General features: G+C 43.9%; 1 protein-coding gene across 3 annotated transcripts in view; it reads left to right on the top strand.

Moving 5' to 3' along the window:
• FAM53A (family with sequence similarity 53 member A) overlaps positions 1–20,597 on the top strand; it is a 117,166-nt gene that overhangs the window by 33,479 nt on the left and 63,090 nt on the right. For 2 of the 3 annotated variants that reach the window (XM_089692275.1, XM_089692276.1), the window contains exon 2: positions 17,265–17,492. In XM_089692275.1, coding sequence (XP_089548401.1) covers positions 17,376–17,492 — 117 coding nt within the window. In that variant the 5' untranslated portion in view covers positions 17,265–17,375. Of the gene's footprint in view, positions 1–17,264; positions 17,493–20,597 lie in introns of those variants that run through there. The other variant, XM_089692277.1, reaches the window with a different exon arrangement.

The following is a 20,597-nucleotide window of genomic DNA, read 5'->3' on the forward strand; positions in this document are numbered from 1 at the left end:
TGGAAATGCAATTATTTTAGTAAATATAAACTGCTAAATACCTTTTCTCATCAGCAGTTATAGCAGTCTTGTAACTTAAGCAGAGCACTGGTTAAAGCTTGTAGGAGGAGTTTTCTTTCTGCTCTGGGAGGATATGAAACCTCTGATCCTCTGTCTGGACAGTGCTGATTGGCCCTGTGCTGATCACATGCACCCGCCCAAGAAAAAAGGAAAAGCAAACCTCTTTAGCAATACACACCAAACTGAGCAGTGCATGTGACTATGTATTCAGTCTGTATTAGCGTGGACATTTCAACAAGAGGAGGAGCAGAGAAGGATCAAACATCCTTTTTTCACAATGCAGAGGATTAACCCCTTAGGTTCCACAGAGTATAACAAGCACGCTTTACTGCATACACAGACTTTACTGTTTTGGTTTAGTAACACTTTAAGGCCCAGTTCACACCATACATGTAGAAAGACTGATGGAAAGTGACGCGCAGGTTTCTCTTGCAGAGACATCAGTTTACGTCAGTTTTCATGCACAATTTAATGAGTTTTATACATGTTGCGGATACCTACGCAGAAAAAATTTGTTCGTGATACCAGTGTTGTGGTGTGAACAGGGCACATAGAGAACAATTGATTTTGTTGTGCCCTTGCAGAACGCGTGCAAAAAAACTGACGTCTCTGCACCATAGTGTGAACGAGTTCTAAATGTACAAGCCCTCTTTTATAGTGTTTTTTTTTTTTTTCTCTGCTCACAACCAAAACTGCAAATATGACTTTGGTTGGAGTGAAGAGAACCAAAGGAGGGTTGACAATGGTGGATTCTGACATTTCTAAATTGGTTTTAAAGGGGCATAACCCATAGCGAACATCCTCGTACACAACCTTTGAGATTTTCATCCGCTCTATTGTTTGTCCTTCTATTCCTGGTTGGTGACTTTATGGATATTCGTGATTCAATCTTTGGTAATCTAGGTTTGGTGTAGAGACTGACATCAGCCAATTCATGTAAATCTCGTTCTTCCTGTCACGTATGCCATTCACCTAGCAAATGTTTGCAGCGTTGCCTAGGAAGATACGAGTAGGAGAGAAAAAAGGATTTCATTGACCAGGTGTTCCTCTTTCCCTCACTCCATGTTCTTCCATTTAATATTTGGCCCTCTTTATTTTATATAAAATATTGCTTCTTGGGTGCAGAGAAATGCTTCTGCTGCCCATAAAGTAGTCAGGCGTTGCTTTATTTTTCCTAGCATTGAGCATGAATAAGAAAATCTCATTCGATGGTAGAGGTTCAGTTTTTCACTCTCCTGTTTTTTTGTTTTTCTTTTAAGTGATTGTCAGTTTTGTACTCGTTCTATTTCCTTGTGAGGATTTAGCATTTAGGTCTTCCATGAGCATAGAGCTGGTGCTCTGCCCCTCCAGCACCCAATGGAGCATGAGGCTCAGGCTCTTAATGGCTCGCCGAGAGGCTCTGCCAACTGCTGGTCCAGGCATCTGGGTGGATCCCAGCCATTATTATTATACAGGATTTATATAGCGCCAACAGTTTGCGCAGCACTTTACAATATAAGGGAGACAGTATAATTACAATACATTTCACATATGGTCAGGATCTTCCTAGAGTCTGGACCGGCTCTGTGACATCAGCAAACGCAATATGGGCAGCGCAGCAGCTAAATGGTTAGCACCTCCGCCTGGCAGTACTAGGGTTGTTGGTTCGAATCCCAGCCACGGCACGCCCTGCCTGGAGTTTGCATGTTCTCCCTGTGCCTGTGTGGGTTTCCGCTGGGTACTCCAGTTTCCTCCCACACTCCAAAGATATGCTGGTAGGTTAATTGGATCCTGTCCAAATTTTCCCTAGTTTATGTACCGTATTTGCCGGCGTATAAGACGACCCCCCTACTTTTCCTGCTAAAATTTAGTGTTTGAGCTATACTCGCCGTATAAGACTACCCCTCTTCCAATGCACACCAGTGGCAGGAATAGTGCCCCATCATTGGTATCAGTGGGAGGAATAGTGCCCCATCATTGGTATCAGTGGCAGGAATAGTGCCCCATCATTGTTATCAGTGGCAGGAATAGTGCCCCATCATTGGTATCAGTGGCAGGAATAGTGCCCCATCATTGGTATCAGTGGCAGGAATAGTGCCCCATCATTGGCATTAGTGGGAGGAATGGTGTCCCAACATTGGTGTCAGTGGGAGGAATGGTGTCCCATCATTGGTGTCAGTGGGAGGAATGGTGTCCCATCATCATTGGTGTCAGTGGGAGGAATGGTGTCCCATTATTGGTGTCAGTGGGGGGTGGAATAGTGCCCCATCATTGGTGTCAGTGGGGGGTGGGGGGAATAGTGCCCCATCGTTGGTGTCAGTGGGGGGTGGGGGGAATAGTGCCCCATCGTTGGTGTCAGTGGGGGGAATAGTGCCCCATCGTTGGTGTCAGTGGGGGTGGGGGGAATAGTGCCCCATCGTTGATGTCAGTGGGGGGTGGGGGGAATAGTGCCCCATCGTTGATGTCAGTGGGGGGGAGGAATAGTGCCCCATCGTTGGTGTCAGTGGGGGGGAGGAATAGTGCCCCATCGTTGGTGTCAGTGGGAGGAATAGTGCCCCATCATTGGTATCAGTGGGAGGAATAGTGCCCCATCATTGGTATCAGTGGCAGGAATAGTGCCCCATCATTGGTATCAGTGGCAGGAATAGTGCCCCATCATTGGTATCAGTGGCAGGAATAGTGCCCCATCATTGGTATCAGTGGCAGGAATAGTGCCCCATCATTGGCATTAGTGGGAGGAATGGTGTCCCAACATTGGTGTCAGTGGGAGGAATGGTGTCCCATCATTGGTGTCAGTGGGAGGAATGGTGTCCCATCATTGGTGTCAGTGGGAGGAATGGTGTCCCATTATTGGTGTCAGTGGGGGGTGGAATAGTGCCCCATCATTGGTGTCAGTGGGGGGTGGGGGGAATAGTGCCCCATCGTTGGTGTCAGTGGGGGGTGGGGGGAATAGTGCCCCATCGTTGGTGTCAGTGGGGGGAATAGTGCCCCATCGTTGGTGTCAGTGGGGGTGGGGGGAATAGTGCCCCATCGTTGATGTCAGTGGGGGGTGGGGGGAATAGTGCCCCATCGTTGATGTCAGTGGGGGGGAGGAATAGTGCCCCATCGTTGGTGTCAGTGGGGGGGAGGAATAGTGCCCCATCATTGGTATCAGTGGGAGGAATAGTGCTCCATCATTGGTATCAGTGACACCAATGATGGGGCACTATTCCTCCCACTGACACTTGCTGACCCTGTTCTCGTATGGTGCTGCTGCAGCCTGCATATGTGGTTGCAGCAGCACCTCTACACTGACCACTTACCTGCTGGTCCTGCACTCGATTTTCGCGGGGCCGCTCGGCTCCACCCCCTCGCCGGTGATTGGCCGCCTGTGTGCCTTTCCTGAGCTACAGTTCTGGCGGCCAATCACTGGTGAGGAGGCGGATCCGAGCAGCCACACGAACATCCAGTGGCCGAACTGAAGGCGCAGCCGCGCTTCCTGGACCGGATCGTCGTGGGACCGGAACCAGGTAAGAAACAGCCGCTGCCCACCCCTGTACTTAGTGTCCCTTCCATTGGGGGAAGGGGGGGGGCAGCGGCGGCAACGCGCCGCCCCCCTAAAAAGTGTCAGTATGCCGTATACCGGCGTATAAGACAACCCCCGACTTTTGAGAAGATTTTCAAGGGGTAAAAAGTCGTCTTATACGCCGGCAAATACGTGTATGTATGAATGTAAGTTAGGGACTTTAGATTGTAAGCTCCTTGAGGGTCTTGGACTGATGTGAATGTACAATATATATGTAAAGCACTGCGTAAATTGACAGCACTATATAAGTACCTGAAATAAATAAATCAAATATGTGCTGTACAGTATGTATAACTGAAACCTTTTTTATTTATAGAGTAGGGTTAAAACTCCTGCCAGTTTCTCTATGTACGATTGGGGAAATTTCCCTTGATTTCTGTCCCAGAAACTCAATTGGAAATTAGGGGGAATCCTACATAGATTCCATGGATCAAATGGGCAGAATGGAAGATTTTTTTTTTTCTCTCACCTCTTGGTCTGGAACACATTTGTATTCCATAATCTTTTTTTTTTTTTTTTTTTTTTTTTTTTTTTCTGTGGATTACAGGAGTAAAGTGCTTTCTGCACTCCTGTGACCCATCTTCAGCCAACAGCTGGCTAAGGCCCGCCATTTGCTGATGTCACAGAGCCGGTCCAGGCTCTAGGAAGATCCAGACCATATGGCTGGGATCCACCAAGATGCCTGGACCAGCAGTTGGCTAAGCCTCTCGGCGAGCCACTAAGAGCCTGAGCCTCACACTCCATTGGGCGCTGGAGGGGCAGAGCACCAGCTCTATGCTCACTGAAGACCTAGAACCAAGCGATCGGTGGTCTTTGTGTTCTCAGGTCTCATGCAGCATTGAACCGATTCTGCATATACTTTGGTAACTATACATTTTTTTTTGGCAATCCCATACTTCTTTTGAGCTCCTCAGTGGGGACTCTTCCCCACTCAACCAAACAAAAAGTTTAGTCCAAAGATACTTTAATCATTAAATATGCCATACAAATGAAAAAAAGAAACTGCTGATGAAGAAGCATACTTGTCTTTGAGTTTCAACCCTCAGGACTAGTTTGACCAGTAATTTATCCATGTGTTTAGTTTGCATTTGTGCACACGGATCACTAGCTGAAAATATGAATTGAAGTTGTATTTATGATGTATGAATGGTGAGATGCAAATGTCATGAACTGAAATTTGTAGAATTTTTGCATGATCGGTATGTGTATTAAACCTTCAGGTGCTGAGAACCTTTGTGTCAATATTGAAGGAAAGTGAAGGGTGCAGCAGGTAAAACCCTTTAAGTTTATGACGGTGTTCAAATATTAACAGCTGTAATAGGTCAACTTACAACAGTGAAAGCACAGCTTGCAGCGTATACGGTATTTTCTTTGTATTCTGTTTGCAGAACGCAGAAATGTTGTTGCACTCTAGATGTGGTCAGCCATGTAACCATACAGTGAGGTTGAGTGTATGGGGCTTGTCTGAGGGAGGAGGTGTCTTTTCAAATCTCTTTACTTTAAATGCTCTTCTCAGTTTGATTTATGAGGGCAGATATAGCAGCCATTCAGGTTCCATGTTCATGGACTTGGAAAACTCGAATAACATGGAGTCACTCTTCTGTAATCGTATAGATCAGTGAGCTCTATAGGTTTCAAAATGTATATAGTGGTACCCATAATAATCATTAGTAATTAAAAATTGACAGATGGTCTACCCATAGCTCCTGTGCATAGAGGTGCTTAACCACCTCCCATCCGGTCGTTGTATATAAACGGCCAGACGGTGGCAGTGCAGGGTCAGTTGGCCATTTATAAATGTCCTCCCCGCACCGTGCTTGTGCGCGCTCCCTGGGAGCGTGCAGCACCGCAATCCGGTGCCTGCTGTGTCCTCCGGACACAGTGGAACACCGATCGTCGGACGGGACCTCTGTACGAGGTCCTGATCTTGTGATCACTGATTGGCCAATCAGTGATCAGATGCAGAGTAGTAAGCAAGATGTCACTTGTGACATATTGCTTACTACGTGTGAAATCTGAATGATCACAGAGGTCACATGTTACAAGGCTATTCACAACAGCCTTGTACCATGTGACAAGCTGTGACCAATCGCAGCTCACTCAGTAGTTCTCAATGGCTGCAAGAAGGCAGCTAGAGAGGAGAAATGATTGCTTTTACAGCCTTTATGGGTGTAAAAACAGTCTTAACAAAAAAAAAAAAAAAAAAATCACCCCCCACAAGTAGTACAGTGTCACCATGGTGACACTGTACTGCTAGGGTGACAGTATGTAAAAAAATAAATATAAACAAAAGTGAAAAAAAGTTTAAAAATTATAATTTTTGGTTATAAACTAATTTGGATTATTTTTTTTTTTTTTTACTAAAAATATAAAGGAATACATTTTGGCCACGATTTATGATGAAATACTATTTATTTGCAAAATTTTATAAGAAAAACACTTTTTCAAAATTTTGGGACTTTTTAATTTACATAGCAAAAAAAAAAAAAAAATCCCAGTGGTGAATAAATACCACCAAAATAAAGCTTTATCTGTCTCAAAAAAAATTCATATGGGTACAGTGTTGCATGACCGCGCAATTGTCATTCAAAGTGTGATAGCACTAAAAGCTGAAAATTGGCCTGGACGGGAAGGGGGTAAAAGTGTCCGGACTAGAAGTGGTTAAAGGGAACTGCCACGTTCCTGAAACCACCTTATTAACCACCAGCCCTCCAGAAGAGTTACCCCCTTTCCTGACCAGGCCATTTTTTGCAATACGATGCTGCATTACTTTAACTGACAATTGCGCGGTCATTTAACTCTGTACATAAATAAAATTTGTCCTTTTTCCCCAAAAATAGTTTTTTTTTTTTTTTTTTTTTTTAAGGTATTTTGATCACTTGTTTTTTTTTTTTTTTTGAGCTATAAACAAAAAACCCGACTATTTTGAAGATTTTTTTTTTTATTTTTTTGCTATAAAACCTATCCAGTACAACAAAAATTTTAAATCAAATTTCTTCATAAATTTAGGCCAAAATGTATTCTGCTCCATGTCTATAAACCCCCCCCCCAATACATGTAAATTGGTTTATGTGAAAGTTATAGCATCTACAAATGGTGGTATATATACTTGAATTTTTATTTTTACATTTTTATACAAGTAATGGCAGCGATCAGTGACTTATAGCGGGACTGCGGCAGGCTTTCTGAAACTGGGTGGGAACTAACTGCCACTGACATCCCAATGACACTAATACAGTGATCAGTGCTAATAAAAAACACTGACACTGTACTAATGACACTGGGCAGGAAGGGGTTAACATATAGGGCGATCAAAGGGTGCTGTGTGTGTTTTACTAGGGAAACCTGCTGCTGTGTATTTCTCTGCTGAGAAATACACATCAGCATGTTCTTGCTGACAGGAGAGACCTGTTTACACAAGGTCTCCCCTGTCCGTTTTACTCGGCGATCGCCGGGTGCCGGCGGAGAATTTCCTGCCAGGACCCGGTGATGACATCTGTTGCTGCCAATGGCAGTGCGGGTAGGGCGACGCGCCCCCTACCCGGAAATGCAAATCACGTATATATGATTTTGCTGAGCAACACCCTTCTAGCATTTCTGGCTGTGGCCATCTTGAGGAAAGACAGAAGATTCATGTAACATTTAGGTCTTGGAATCCATCTGCTCTTGGCTCAAGCATGCAGGCAGGAGGGTGTGCTTGGTGGAGAAAACCCCTCTTCCCCTCCTGAAGACTCCTGGGATGTACGACATTGATTAGACTTGGAAACCAGGAAATAACTGAAGAAATGTAAAAAAAAAAAAAAAAAGTTCAACACAAGTAAATGATAAACTTTCTTTTCCATTTACTAATGCTAGCAGCATAGGAGATAAAAGAAGAAAATCGTCATTGTTGACTGAGAGTGAAGTTCTGCTTTAATTTAACCCCCTGCGTTCCGACGCCTCCCAACCCTTTAAGAGCTTCTAGATGCCAGGAGGAAGATGTGGGCATTTGGTCCATTCGGGCCATGTGATCGCTGTGATCGGCTGTCACAGCGGTCACATGAACGGAAAGCTCCCGATGGCAAATATGCATCTGAAGCTTGCCAATCCCCACCGACTACTGTGCTGGGAGCGTGCAGGAAGCACGCTGTCAGCACGGTAAGTTGTTTATACAGGGCCACATATATGCAGTCGCTCAGCATTAAGGCCCACCCCCCAAGAGGCTGTATATATGTGTACAGCCAGTGCAAAGTGGTTAAAGAGACTCTAAGGGTCTTGCAAAGCAATATGAATATCCCGTCTTAAAATATTGTATCTCTGCTACCTTAACAATGGGATATTTCTATTTGCTGCCTCATTCAGTTTCTCAGTTTGTTGACCCACGTGGTATCAGAAGGGGCCACCCATGGCTTGAATTTCAGCTGATTCACTGGAATTGGCCCAAATTTCAGCCATGTATGGCTAGCTTAACAGATCAACACGGTTTTCTGGTTCATAGGTCACACCTGGGCATTTGCCATCACCTGGGCATTTGCCCTCACCTGCTGATACAAGCCTTGACTTCCGCTCCAACTTGGAACTTTACCATTTTCCTTCTACCTACCCTGTAATAAAATTTCAGCAGCCAATCAGGAGGCACCCATTGGACAGTGGGATGAAGGGGTAATTAGACCCACATAAGGGTGTATTTGGGTATAGGGGATCTATTGAATGGACACAAAATGAATGACAGAAAACTCTATGTGCTGGTCACACCTTGTGACACCAATATGTATGAATAAGCTAAAACATTTGGTTTGTTGTAAAACTCTTGGAAAAAAAAACACATTATTTCAGTACTGAATATGTAAATTAAAAGAAAATCCTCCTCTGTATTTGTGGAGGGAGCCGTTGTCACCCTAGGCCTAGGCTGATCTGTCCATACCTCTTCAACTCCATTACATGGGTGCAGTGCAATTGGTAGATTACAGAAGATCGCTAAGAAGGAAGATATATTCCTGTGCAGCTCACAGAAAATGACAAGGACACCTTCTGGATAGATCAATGCGTTTTCTGTATTTGCTGAAAATGTGCTTAGCTTGAAAAACAAAAACTAATGTAGCTAGCCCATCTAAGAACTGTAAGTTGCATTGTTTTGTTTCATGTTGCTCGGTTTAGGTATTCCTCAGCCATCATGAAAGCTGCTGCTGTGTTTAGTTTGTGTTTTACAAGAAAATGAAAGCAAGCTTTTCTATATTTAATAGACTTTAATTATTGTGCTGTCGGTTATAAAAAATTGCATAAGTGGGTGAAGGTCGGTAGAGATAACCTCTTTCAGATGATATCTTGGCACATGGTAATGTTCTTCTGAAACATATCTTTTCCTCTTAAGAAGATGCAGTAATGTTAACCGTACTGTAAGTTTCATTGCAGTAATATTATGTAAGCATCCCAGGCAAGCCCCGTGATGCTAAAGTGTGTACACTTGGAGATTTATTGGTCCTTCTAGAACAACAAGATGGCTGCTGAGTGGCTTCCATGACTATCTTCATTCTGTTTCTCTAGCTTTGTTGGTAAAATGTAAACTGTTATTTTCCTATCTTTGTCTAGATCCAGATATAGGATGGGTAACAGAGCAGCTATTGAATCAAGGCGATGTTAAAGTGGGGGATAGTGCCAGAAGACTTTGGGGACCCTGAAGGTTGTAGCAGCACTTTACTGATTTTCATCATCTGCAAGATGATACAGGACTAGGGGGTGGGTGGGGGGTGGGGGGGGGGGGTGTGTGAGCGGATTGCAGCTTTTGTAGTGGTTCGTGCAATAGTGTTGTAGGCAGGCTGCATAGGCTAGATAGGCCCAAGTTTGTGAACCATTCTTCCTCCAAAATGTGCATGCAGGAGCTAAACAATTTAATCTTCATTTTATTTGCAGAAAATTTTTAGGTTTTTTTTTTTTTTTTAGAGCTTTCTTAGCTTTAGTTCAGTTTAGAACTAATCCGCCATGTTAAACATTAAAAAGTAGTTCTGCTCTTAGGTAAGACTTCTATCTCAACAACCCCCCCCTTCCAATGAGCATGACTTTGACCACTGAGACTCTATGGACTGACAGATGGCTGGTGGGAAGTATGCATTAGTGTTTCTGCCTAACGGGGATTTTCCTCCCAGCTGTGCGTTCAGAAGCCACTCTACTGATAAAACATCCAGTGTATGTGATGGACTTTTTGCATTTAAAATTTACAGTGGCTGACTGCCTTTAATGGACACTATTGGATTGAATCAGAAACTTTGCTCCATTTCCTTAGCATTCAAAGCACAAGGGCTATCCATAAAATAGTTTCTTCAGGTCATTTCTTTAACAACGGTGCTCCCCTTTCTGTCATTGGGTGCCTTCTTTGATGTCCAAGTTGCATCATACTGTTCTTACTACATGGGGGGGCCAGGTGTGTGTTAATTCCTGAAATTTGTGTGCCTACACGAAGGCTTCCTGGGTTATTGATTTCTTCATTTAAAATGTAGGTATAGCCAGACGTTTTTGGGTAGGGAAGAGAAGGGGGTAAAACCCTGCAAGTTTTATGTCTGTGTACCATTGGGGAAATTTTGTGCTCACTTTCTGTTCCAGAGATGTAAAAGGAAGTAATCAAAGGGGAATTCCACTTGCGTCTTGTTCTGGGGACATTTCATTTTCTTTTCTGGTGACAATGGTCACTTTCACTAGTCAGATCCAGTCCACAAAGAAAACTTACTATTTACAAGGCAGCTGTGAGTTGGAGACCTCTTCTATTCATACAAGTAGGCATCTAGGACATCTTTTTTTTTTTCTTTGAAATACCATTACGTATTTTTGAATCTATACAGAACATCTGCAACCGGTGTACAAAATCTACAGCAAGTATACATGTCAGGAAAACCTGCTGTAGTTACCAAACGAGAGAAGTCTATTAATGTATAATAACCTTATCTTTCATACATGTGTATTACCAATATCTGTATGAATGTTGGTGTACTGAGAGAGGCTGATGTTGACAGTCACCCTGGCTGACCTACAATTAATGTCGTCTTGCCATGTGAAACTAATGTAAGAGATGTACTAATTAACCAGCCAGCTGCCTGGGGTGAATGTTAGAATTGGCATTTGACGATTATTGCTGCTGTTTCGAAGACTATATCACTTTTTCCATGGAATCTAGAGAAATTATGTCTGCATAAATCGTTTTTCCTGGCTGTGAATTAGTGACATGAAAGATATTCTTTGTCCATTTTAATGTCACTAAGTTTTGGGAAACTGTGGGCCTTGGCTGTCAGAGGTCCAGTGTATTTTCTTGGCATGGGATTTAGTCCTGACCTTAAACTTATGGGTTGCTCAGTAAAGCAGTACAAAGAGCAGTGATATTGTGCAGGAACTTATAGCTTCCAATCAGATACCATTTTGCTGAAATCAGATCAGAAAACGATTTTTTGCTGACTGGTGGCTGTTGAACGTGGCTCTTTGCCTTAAGTGAGTCTGTCCTTTTTATCACTGGAACAATGGGAGAACTAATGGAGCCAGTAGGCTGTAAATACCTCTGTTCTGGTGCTCTAACTTGATCGATCTAACCCTGCATATAAGTTCACCAATCCTCCCACACCAATCCGCCAAATGCATTTTTTAGGCTGGGTGTCCCAAAACTGTCTAGCTGTCCTACATGGGAAACCAAAATGGCGCCTGCCAAATATTCTGAAATTTGTGGCAGACAAAAATGTGCAAAATAAATTAATACAAATATCACTTAGGTACTACCCCAAGAGTAGAAAAAAGTCAAATGTGATGCTAAACTGCTCAGGCAATGGTCCTCTCCCCAGTAAGAAGTGCATATAAAGTTCTACTTAAAAAGTTTCACCAATTGAACTATTCAGAGTGCACAGTTCAGCATTATGGTCAAATACTCATAAAATTATGCGCGGTGTTAGAAATGAATTGGCAGTGCTGAGCCCAACTGTAGAAAAGTAGGATGCAAAAGATTTTTAATCCCTTGACGATAAGTGCATGCAAATATGCGGCCTCTTGGTGTCTGGGCCTTGACGCCGAGTGGCCGCATATTTGCGTGCCATTAGAAAATATGTCCTGAGAGTGCGCACCCTGCTTGCTCCCAGCACATACAGGTGAAACTCAAAAAATTAGAATATCGTGCAAAAGTTCATTTATTTCAGTAATGCAACTTAAAAGGTGAAACTAATATATGAGAGAGACTCATTACATGCAAAGCAAGATAGTTCAAGCCGTGATTTGTCAGAATTGTGATGATTATGGCTTACAGCTCATGAAAACCCCAAATCCACAATCTCAGAAAATTAGAATATTGTGAAAAGGTGCAATATTCTAGGGTCAAAGTGTCCCACTCTAATCAGCTAATTAAGCCATAACACCTGCAAAGGGTTCCTGAGCCTTTAAATGGTCTCAGTCTGGTTCAGTAGGAATCACAATCATAGGAAAGACTGCTGACCTGACAGTTGTGCAGAAAACCATCTTTGACACCCTCCATAAGGAGGGAAAGCCTCAAAAGGTAATTGCAAAAGAAGTTGGATGTTCCCAAAGTGGGAAGATCTCATATTAGTTTCACCTTTTAAGTTGCATTACTGAAATAAATGAACTTTTGCACGATATTCTAATTTTTTGAGTTTCACCTGTATGTCCATGACTCACGGAAAGGTCCCAATCTCCTCTTTAGATCGGGACCTTTTCCGATCGTGTGAAGGCGAATCACGGTGGTCACATGACCCTAAAACCCCGCCCGCCTCCTGACTTCTGAAACTTAAGGGGCTGGGAGGCGCCGGTGCTAAGAGGTTAAAGTAGTTTTGAGTTTATTATAATTTCCTTACAGAAGGCTCTCTTAAATAAAAGTACAGACCTCCGATTATGATTCATTGATTCAGTTGGACGACCCATGTAGTGCTCCACTGTTCAAATTGTTAACTTGCTGGCTGGGCAGAGCATTGCATATGCATAACCTTCAGTAGACTACCCCATATTGTACGTTTTGAGATGGGAAGGAGGGACACCTGTTAGCCCAAAGTATATAGGCAAAGAATACGGAACATGAAAAATGACTGCACAAAAATGATTGGTTGTTCCTCCAAGTACATTTTTAGTATAACCTGTCGTATAACATTCTTGCTTGTTTTTTTATAGTGGTTTATAGATGAGACCAGAAGGAGGAACAGCTGAGAAGGAAAGAGGCAGATTTAGTTCCAAAGAAGAGACGGTCTTTCCAATGGAAGGGATAGGCTAGGAGTGGGTACCCATGGATCTGTTCATTTACAGTTGTGCTAAATGTCCATTTCAGTCTTGCAACTGACTTGTCCATGTGCATTATTGGACCAGATGGCTGGTATGTAGGGCAGCGTAATGCAATTAATGAGAGACAGTCCCAGTTGACCCTTTTTCTAAAGTGTTATTAAACCCAGGACCCTGCATTCACTATATCTGGCCTCCCACAGTACACGGAGCATGGACATGCAATTTATTTTAGTAAATATAAACTGCTAAATACCTTTTCTCATTGGCAGTTAGAGCAGTCCTGTGACTTCTATCAGTGTTCAGCAGAGCATATGTTAAAGCTTGTAGGTGGAGTTTTCATTCTGCTCTAGGAGGATGCAAAACCCCTGACCTCTGTCTGCATTCACTTTATCTGGCCTCCCACAGTACACAGAATATGGACATGCAATTATTTTAGTAAATATAAACTGCTAAATACCTTTTCTCATTGGCAGTTAGAGCAGTCCTGTGACTTCTGTCAGCGTGCAGCAGAGCACATGTTAAAGCTTGTAGGTGGAGTTTTCATTCTGCTCTACGAGGATGCAAAACCCCTGACCTCTGTCTGGAAAGAGCTGATTGACCCTGTGCTGATTGCATGCACTCTCCCAAGAAAAAAAAATTCTCTCTAGCAATACAAACCACAGTGAGCATGTGCAGAGTATCTCCACACCATATGTCTTATCAGCAGATAAGGGGACAATGGAAGATGGGGAGGGTCAAAGAAGTCAGGATCAAACAGCCTTTTTACACAATGCCGACGATTAACCCCTTAGGTGCCACAGTGAGTATAACAAGTATGTTGTACTGCATATACAGACTGATTTTACTGTTGTGGGTTTAGTAACACTTTGTGATTGGACAGGTTAGAATGCTTTGACCAATCATAAATAAGATAGTTTGGAAGGGTTAAAAGACCATATCCTGTATCCTTTTAATAGGCTGGCACTGGAAAGGTCGTTCTGCACCACCCCCACCTCCCTCCCTCCTCCATAGTGTTATACTGTAAGCTTGGCAGACTGTAAAATTCTGCGCCTCGTTGGCTCTGTTTTTGCCTGAGGAAAGACTGATGAGATCTAGGTGGGACATCTACAAAAATGTAGACCATAACTTTCACAGCTAAGAAGTGAAAATGTGAAAGTCACATCAGAATTACGTTCCGTAGTGATCCAACGTCCTTGTCCCTGGTAACCCCTGCTGGTTTCCCTTAAGCAGTAAACAGAGAGCTTTTTCAGGTCAGGATTGTTTCTCATTCAATGATTTATGGACAGACATATAGATATTTGGCTGCAGAAAGTGGGAGAGACTTCAGCCATATATTAAACCATGTTTACAGCCAGACTCCATGTACGGTTTTGCAATGTGCATGTGCTTAATCCATCTCCGTCTAGCATTTTATTAAATTGTTGTGCATACCTATTGTGCAAGATTTCATATTTTTGCTTCCAAGTGAAGGATCCTTCAGAACGTGCACTGGTTTCTCTAGATGTTGCAATCTCACGCTTTAAAGTAGAACTTCAGGCAATGTAGTTTTTTTTTTTTGGTTAAATATAGTGGAGATTATCATTATACAGGATTTATATAGCGGCGACAGTTTTCTCAGCGCTTTACATTATGGTGGGAGACAGTACAGTAAAAATACGATTCAATACACGAGGGGTTCGAGGGCCCTGCTCCTTGAAGCTTACAATCTAGGAGGGAGGGGATAGTGGTACAGGAGGAGATAGCTGTGGGGGATGGAGTGGTTGGAAGAGTAGAGGAGTTCAGTATTAGCTGAGGGCGGGGTAGGCTTCCCTGAAGAGAGAGGTTTTCAGAGTGCGCCTAAAGGTGAGCAGAGTAGGTGATAGTCTGATGGATTGGGGTAGTGAGTCCCAGAGGATGGGGGAAGCCCTGGAGAAGAGCGTTGGAGGAGGAGACAAGGGAGCTGGAGAGTAGGAGGTCTTGTGAGGAGCGGAGAGTACGGTTTGGGTGATATTTGGAGACAAGATCGGTGATGTAGTTTGGGGCAGTATTATGAACGGCTTTATACGTCAGTGTTAGCTTTTTGAATTTTATCCGTTTGGCAATTAGAAGTCAGTGGGGGGATTGGCAGAGAGGGATGGCAGATACAGAACGGTTAGTAAGGTGGATGAGTCTGGCTGCAGCATTCATGATAGACTGAAGTGGGGATAGCCTGCGGTGAGGCAGGCCAATGAGGAGGGAGTTACAGTAATCGAGTCGTGATATGATGAGGGAGTGAATGAGTTGCTTTGTGGTTTCCGGGGTGAGGAACGGACGTATTTTGGAGATGTTGCGAAGGTGAAGTCTACATGAGTTTGTCAGCGATTGGGGCTGGAAGGAAAGATTGGAGTCTAGGATGACACCTATTACCCTGGCTTGAGGAAAGGGACTGATGATGGTGTTGTTGGTCTTGATGGAGAAGGCGGGGGGCGTGGGCTGGGGGGAAAACTAGGAGCTCAGTTTTGGAAAGATTTAGTTTGAAGAAGTGGAGTGACATCCAATCCGATATGTCGCTCAGTAGGCTTGTGATACGGGCGGAGACTGAAGGGGTGAGGTAAGGGGTAGAGAGATAGATTTGCGTATCGTCGGCATAGATTAGATCCTCACAGTATTCATTACTAGTTTACAACATTTGGATGCAATATCCAGGTGTACTTAAGTGGAGTCTACATTGGCTTTTGATTCAGAGCATCAATATTTGGCTCTTTGCCTGCACTCAGAATCCTTTCATGGTGGTGGAGTTGCCTAAAAGTGGTTCAAATGCTGAATAATACATTTAGGTTGGTACATAGCACATGTGCAATACTGTGTGCTGAGCCATTTTGGGTAGGGTTAGGAAAAAGATGTGCTTGACAAGCTTTAGAAACTGCTTTGTGTTTGCTTACGTAGACCTTGTTTTATTTGAGCTGGTAAAGTTCAGATCATAGTATCATTATATTCTTAATAACAATTATGTTTTTATAGGCTGATGTTGATAGAAGCCAATTTTCCTAACAGGGCATTTTTCTTTATTGGGTGCAAAAAGGATCTTGGACACTCTGAAGAAACTCGTAAAAAATTGCAGACATATAAACTCCATGCAGATCATGACCCTGGTAGAGCTTGATAAGAGATGCAGTCCTAACCATTGAGTCCCCAAATTTTCTTTAAATGTAGTCTGTATTGCAGAATGATAGTTGGGACAATTATTCAAATTTCGGCATTTGGAAGTGATAGTGGCAACTGCAGACTTGTAGTATTTGTGCCTTTCACAAGATTTGTTCAGTTTTTGAGGTTTAGAGGTATGGCAGAAATTGACCAATGTCTTGTATTGCACTGGCCATGTGTACCTCTCTTTAACCACCTCCCGCCCGCCATATAGTCCAATGACGGGCGCAAGGTGGTTCTCTCGTTCTGGAAGGACGTCATATGATGTCGTCCCATTCTCGCTGCGCATGCGCGGCGATCGGCGGTGCGCTGTGTCCCTCAGACACAGAGGATCACCGATCCACGGAAAGAGCTGAAGATGTCGGCTCGGTCATGTGATCAGCTGTGTCCAATCACAGCTGTTCACATGTAAACAGGGAAATGCCGGTTATCTGCATTTCTCTCCTCTCGAGCTGTCATGCTGACAGCTCGAGAGGAGATCCGATAATCTGCATTCCGCGGAGGGGCATGTAATTGATCATCAGGGCACTGATGATCAGTGTTCCCCGATGATCAGTGTGGCCCCAGAAGTGCCAGCTGTCAGTGCTGAACAGTGCCACATGTCAGTGTCCATCAGTGCCACATCATTGACTATCAGTGCCTACCACCAGTGCACATCAATGCCACATATCAGTGCTGCCTTTCAGTGCCCATCAGTGCCTCCTGTCAATGTCCATCAGTGCCACCTACCAGTGTCCATCAGTCCTGCCTATCAGTGCCCATCACTACAGCCTCATTAGCGCACATCAGTGAAGGAGAAAAATCACTTATTTACAAAATTTTATAACAATAACTAAGAAACTTGTTTTTTTTTCCAACATTTTCAGTGTTTTTTGGTTTAAGAAAAAATAAAAACCCCAGAGGTGATATTAAATACCAAAATAAAGCTCTGTCTGTCACAAAAAATGATAAAAATATCATATGGGTACAGTGTTGCATGACCGCACAATTGTCATTCAAAGTGTGACAGAGCTGAGAGCTGGAAATTGGCCTGGGCAGGAAGGGGGTTTAAGTGCCCTGTAGGCTAGTGGTTAAAATGAGGTTTATTTGTAGACTGTAAAATCCCTTGAACACTGGCTCATTACACTATTGCTGTGTTTTATTGGTCGCTATCATTGCTTTTAGCTATGTTGCATGACCAAAAGCTGTTTTTCAGTGAGCATTCTAAATTAGATACGAGTGATGTACCCAGGCAACGTAATGTAACATGGCCTGCTTTGTATTTTAGACAAGAACCATGAACTACAGCACTGAAATGAACTAGGCTGCTTGCTTCAAGAAAGATGTTCAACTTCAACAAGAACTGAAATGTTCAGACAGTATTAAGACCAGAGGATCGATGATTGTGGGGCTGAGGAGTGGGGACGTGAGGACTAACATGGTGACACTAATTACCGAGAAGCTACAGAACCAAAGCCTGGACGATCGCTCATGCAAGACATACAACATTAACCTGGTACGTGGTATTGTAATTGGGCATCTTTCAGGCCTGGATTAGACAAGTTGTGCAACATGTTAATGTACACAAATTATACAGATTGCCAATAATTTTGCTTTCAAGCGCATGCAGGTCGGGCTTAATTGTCTTATTAACTGGAACATTAGAGGCTTTCTAATAGAAAATTGTGGTTTATATTCACATTGTGCTTGCGTGAAGGAACACTGTGTAACTATCATAGGCAAATACTTGGTTCATTTTTAAGTTCTGGGATTCCCACGGTTTGTTCTGTACTGTGAGGAGCCCAGTAATTACTTTGATAAAGTAAAACTGCTCTTGTTTGTCAGTGTCTGCTTTTAGTATCTCAACAGCAAGCAATCAGAAGAGCTCCGACATCAGATACAAGTGAACGGGACATGTTTTTTCAAGTTGGTGCTTATATTCAGATGCCCTTGCTTTGAGGTTCCATGGACCCTGCTTTGGAAATTCAGCACAGCTCCAATCTCGCTGCACAGGACAGAGCAAAAAACCAAAGTGATGCAGGCACACTGAAATATGCTCCTGCCTTTAAAGTAGATCTAGCTTGGACTAAAATACTTCAGGGTATAATCTATATTGCCTGCTTAGATTATTATCATTGTAGCCAGTGGGGATAGAATATGTCCTGGGTCTGGCATCAGTGAGGGTAAAAAATGCCACGGGCTTGATGGTTGAGTAAATGGCACTTATGGTCAGTAGGAGGAATAGTGCCCTATCCTTGGCATAACTGGTAGGAATAGTGCCCCATCATTGGCATAACTGGTAGGAATGGCCGCCCCATCATTGGCATTACTGGTAGGAATAGCCGCCCCATCATTGACATAACTGGTAGGAATAGCCGCACCATCATTGGCATTACTGGTAGGAATAGCCGCCCCATCATTGGCATTACTGGTAGGAATGTCCGCCCCATCATTGGCATAACTGGTAGGAATAGTGCCCCATCATTGGCATTACTGGTAGGAATGGCCGCCCCATCATTGGCATTACTGGTAGAAATGGCCGCCCCATCATTGGCCTTACTGGTAGGAATGGCCGCCCCATCATTGGCATTACTGGTAGGAATGGCCGCCCCATCATTGGCATCACTGGTAGGAATGGCCGCCCCATCATTGGCATTACTGGTAGGAATGGCCGCCCCATCATTGGCATTACTGGTAGGAATGGCCGCCCCATCATTGGCATTACTGGTAGGAATGGCCGCCCCATCATTGGCATTACTGGTAGGAATGGCCGCCCCATCATTGGCATTACTGGTAGGAATGGCCGCCCCATCATTGGCATTACTGGTAGGAATGGCCGCCCCATCATTGGCATTACTGGTAGGAATGGCCGCCCCATCATTGGCATTACTGGTAGGAATGGCCGCCCCATCATTGGCATTACTGGTAGGAATGGCCGCCCCATCATTGGCATTACTGGTAGGAATGGCCGCCCCATCATTGGCATTACTGGTAGGAATGGCCGCCCCATCATTGGCATTACTGGTAGGAATGGCCGCCCCATCATTGGCATTACTGGTAGGAATGGCCGCCCCATCATTGGCATTACTGGTAGGAATGGCCGCCCCATCATTGGCATTACTGGTAGGAATGGCCGCCCCATCATTGGCATTACTGGTTGGAATGGCCGCCCCATCATTGGCATTACTGGTTGGAATGGCCGCCCCATCATTGGCATTACTGGTTGGAATGGCCGCCCCATCATTGGCATTACTGGTTGGAATGGCCGCCCCATCATTGGCATTACTGGTAGGAATGGCCGCCCCATCATTGGCATTACTGGTAGGAATGGCCGCCCCATCATTGGCATTACTGGTAGGAATGGCCGCCCCATCATTGGCATTACTGGTAGGAATGGCCGCCCCATCATTGGCATTACTGGTAGGAATAGTGCCCCTTCCCCCCGTTTGTGTCAGTGGGAGAAATTGTGCCCCAAGGGCCAGATAGAGGCTAGTAGCCAAGGACTGCAGTTTGGAGACCAGTGCTTTTATACATGTATTAACTACTTTGCCTATAGGTGTCTAACACATAAGGTATCTTGGTATTGGAAAGAACAAAGAGAAATGCATAAATAACTTTTTTAGTTTTTTTTTTTTTGTCATTACAATGCAGTCCTTTTAATGCCAAGAGTAGGGTACAAAGTATTCTGGTATCTTTATAGTCCATATCAGAGCATAGCAATGTCATGCTGGGTTTTATTGTGCTTTTAAGACATAAATAGTCATGAAAACACACTATAATAAAGTAGATAAAGAGCAGAGTGACAGCAATGCAAATAGCTCTTCCTATCAGCTGTTTGCAGCCTGTAGAATTGTAGGCTGTGGTGGAGTGTCAATGATCATATAAGGCTTTACTGAATATCGTGTGTTTATGTATGTCTATATATACACTGCTCAAAAAAATGGAAGGAACCCTTTTTAATCAGAGTATAGCATCAAGTCAGTTAACCTCCTAGGATATTGATTTGGTCAGTTAAGTAGCAGAGGGGGTTGTAAATGGATTTCAGCTGCTTTGGTGTTAAGGAAATTAACAGGTGCCCTAAATGGGCAACAATGAGACAACCCCAAAACAGGAATGGTTTTACAGGTGGAGGCCACTGATATTTTTTTTCCCTACTCATCTTTTCTGTTTTATTTACTAGTTTTGCATTTGGCTACGGTTGGTGTCACCACTGGTAGCATGAGGCGATACCTGGACCCTACAGAGGTTGCACAGGCAGTCCAACTCCTCCAGGATGGCACATCAATACGTGTCATTGCCAGAAGGTTTGCTGTGTCTCCCAGCACAGTCTCAAGAGCATGGAGGACATTCCAGGGGACAGCCAGTTACTCTAGGAGAGCTGGACAGGGCCGTAAAAGGTCCTTAATCCATCAGTAGGGCCGTAAAAGGTCCTTAATCCATCAGTAGGGCCGTAAAAGGTCCTTAATCCATCAGTAGGACCGGTATCTGCTCCTTTGTGCAAGAAGGAACAGGATGAGCACTGTCAGAGCCATACAAAATGATCTCCAGCAGGCCACTGGTGTGAATGTCTCTGACCAAACAATCAGAAACAGACTTCATAAGGGTGGCCTGAGGGCCTGAC

Source organism: Staurois parvus, unplaced genomic scaffold (genome assembly GCF_062004578.1).
Source record: "Staurois parvus isolate SC_StPar_1 unplaced genomic scaffold, SC_StPar_1.0 ptg000581l, whole genome shotgun sequence".
Taxonomy (NCBI): Eukaryota; Metazoa; Chordata; class Amphibia; order Anura; family Ranidae; genus Staurois; species Staurois parvus.